This window comes from Capsicum annuum, unplaced genomic scaffold (genome assembly GCF_002878395.1).
Source record: "Capsicum annuum cultivar UCD-10X-F1 unplaced genomic scaffold, UCD10Xv1.1 ctg5175, whole genome shotgun sequence".
Lineage (NCBI taxonomy): Eukaryota > Viridiplantae > Streptophyta > Magnoliopsida > Solanales > Solanaceae > Capsicum > Capsicum annuum.
The window spans coordinates 1-2,586 of NW_025859717.1; the positions used below are offsets into that span (position 1 = coordinate 1).

The following is a 2,586-nucleotide window of genomic DNA, read 5'->3' on the forward strand; positions in this document are numbered from 1 at the left end:
TTAAATGAGCCAGAGCCTAGAGGTGGTAATATTTTCTCCTCCAAATCCCAATAATCTCAATTAGCCAAAAACAAAAAAAGAGAAAGGAAATATCGATTGGCTACATCAAAAAACATTCTTGTACACTCAAAATTTCCCAACTGAGAAATGAATCTTCCCTGTCTTGGTCCAATCTCACAATGCTCGTCCAATGTCTCATCCTCTTCAATTCCCCGTTTACACATAGTTTCCTCTTCTTCTTTTCCTCGGAGTAGTATTAGCAGTTCAAGATCAATTGGTTCCAGACAAATTCCAGCACGAGACCGAGTCATAGATTTCGGAAAATACAAAGGTAAAATGCTGGGAACACTTCCATCCAAGTACCTGAAATGGGTGACAAAGAATCTCCGTGCTCGGGACTTTGAAGAGTGGGCTAACCTTGCGGACCAAGTCCTGTCTGACCTTGTCTATAAGGACAGAGTTGAGTGGGAGTTTGCTCAAGCTCTCCTGAATGGCGACGTTCCAGTAGGAACGCAGAATGCGGTTTCTGAGTTGCTGGAAATCAGTACTAGGTTCGGTTGGGACAATGATGACAAGTTGGGTTGAAGCAAAATTGATTTCAATATGCTCGGGACGTCAAAGGGTGGTCGAATACCAAGACTTTCTGATGATTCTGCCAGTAAAACCGCGAATGCCATTGGGATGGTAGAAGATAAAAAGGGTGTTGGAGCTCGAGGTGATGGTAGTCGTCAGGAGGAGGAAAGTGAAAAGGACAGTAGAGAGAGAAGACGGGAAAGGATGAAGACGGGAAAGGATAAGGTTACACAGGAGAAACGATGAATATGGCTCGCGGCTGCGACATTCAACTATTACAGAAACAAGACGAGATTCTGAAGATTTTTGTAATACTAGTAGTGGTGTAATGGAAACTCCAAGTCGATTTCCTGGTCGTGAATCCCTGTTGAAGAAAGCCTTGTCACTTGGTACCAGGAAAGATACCTCAAAATAATGAATTTGTTACACTTGTATGTGTATCATGTAGTGAAAAAACATTACTACTTTTTTCACCCAAGAACTTTTTTTTGCAAGGTTGGTGGTGTACGAGAGATGTTTTAACCTTAACCACAATAATCAACATTTGTTTGTTTATGTAATTATTAGTTAATGATCAGGTGTGTTGCACGTGTATATTGTGTCAATTAATACAAACGTCATATTGAAGGCCACAAAAGTTGTTTGGGTTAATGTTGATGTGCCCTCCTTGATTAATGCTAAGCTTGCTTACAATATTACATGTACCATAAGATATCCAGGCTTTTGGTATAGGTGATTTTAATGTTGAGAAAGATAGTTGGAGTGATTATCATCAATATTTTAGAATGCTCGTGCAAGATTATCTTCATAAGTTGACTTATGTAGCTAAGCTAATCACCTGAACTTGCTTTACAAGGTCCTGTGCAAATTTCATCCACAGTTAATCATTGGAGAAACATCATATTTACTTCAAAGAAGTACACTATATTTGATTTCATTAATCAATCTTTATTCAATACATCAATCAACCCTAATGCGTGAATGAAAATCAGTCCAACAGACCAGATATTCAATCTTATTCGTAAAAAATACTATATCTTTATAACATGTAATAAGAACATCATCATATGGTACGTTTCAACAAACAAGCATGAGTGTTAACTGGTTTTTAATTACTTTTAGTTATTATCCCACCAAAACTGTTCTTGAAGATGATCAATCACTTTCTTGTCAACTTGGAATGCTTTAGCGAGGAAGTTGTCATTAATTGGTGGATCTGAGCCAAATACTGCATTTGCAATAGTGATAACTCCTGGATTTTGGCTGCTCAGACCAGCGAATGCAATGGCATTAGTCTTCCCCACATTGAGTTGAAAATGAACTAGTCCCTGAGGAAAAACGAAGACATCGCCAGGGTTCAAAATCTTGGTGAGTAGCTTGTTCTTCATATTTGGGCCAGGGTTAGAAAGGACGAAACCAACATAGAGTCTTCCCTTAAGAACAACAAGAACCTCGGTTCCTCTAGGATGTGTATGAGGCGGATTGAGACCACGTCGTGCAAAATCAATACGAGCTACAGAAATGCCAAGAGTATTAAGTCCAGGTAAATTGTTGACATTCACAGCAGTTACAACTGATCCAAGTTGATTTGACGTATTTCCTGACTTATTTAGGCCTGATCTGAAGAAGTCATCAGCAGTGACAAGTTTTGGATCCTTGCAAACTTTTCCATTGACGAAAACTGCATGAAAACAAATACATTAGAAACGAAAAAGAACGAAAAACAAGTAGTCTGCATTCATTTAATTAATCATTTACTAACCAGTTGCTTTAGAATCATTAACAGCAACACAAAAATCCTGCAACGGACTAGGGTCAGAGGCAGTGCTAGGTGAAGATGCCAAAGCCAATATGGCAATGGTTACAACAAGAAACTTCAGGGACAAAGCCATAATTAGCTAAACAATTTATCTTCTAATCAAAACCAAGCTGCTTTAATTTGGTTTGTTGTAAGTTTGAGGTGATAAACTTTGCATGGGAATGGTGGCTATTTATAAATGAAATTTCTTGAAT

At 38.4% G+C, this 2,586-nt stretch overlaps 2 protein-coding genes across 2 annotated transcripts; one reads left to right on the forward strand and one right to left on the reverse strand.

Annotated features, from left to right (window-relative positions):
• Positions 1-6: 6 nt before the first annotated feature.
• Positions 7-1,205, forward strand: LOC124892894. Its single transcript, XM_047404078.1, has one exon. The coding sequence runs from the start codon at positions 148-150 to the stop codon at positions 583-585; it is 438 nt and encodes a 145-aa protein (XP_047260034.1). The 5' UTR covers positions 7-147; the 3' UTR covers positions 586-1,205.
• A 259-nt stretch (positions 1,206-1,464) lies between these two features.
• Positions 1,465-2,534, reverse strand: LOC107839803 (putative germin-like protein 2-1). The gene is made up of 2 exons (XM_047404079.1): positions 2,336-2,534; positions 1,465-2,254 (listed from the first exon to the last, which is right to left on the reverse strand). The coding sequence occupies exons 1-2, from the start codon at positions 2,463-2,465 to the stop codon at positions 1,692-1,694; spliced, it is 693 nt and encodes a 230-aa protein (XP_047260035.1). The 5' UTR covers positions 2,466-2,534; the 3' UTR covers positions 1,465-1,691.
• Between the last annotated feature and the right edge of the window lie 52 nt (positions 2,535-2,586).

Excerpts from the sequence above, each read along its gene's own strand:
- LOC124892894 (XM_047404078.1), top strand. The coding sequence starts at position 148 with ATGAATCTTCCCTGTCTTGGTCCAATCTCACAATGCTCGTCCAATGTC.
- LOC107839803 (XM_047404079.1), bottom strand. The coding sequence starts at position 2,465 with ATGGCTTTGTCCCTGAAGTTTCTTGTTGTAACCATTGCCATATTGGCT. Across the intron at positions 2,255-2,335 it reads TAATGATTCTAAAGCAACTG|TTTTCGTCAATGGAAAAGTT; the intron begins GTTAGTAAATGA and ends GTTTTCATGCAG.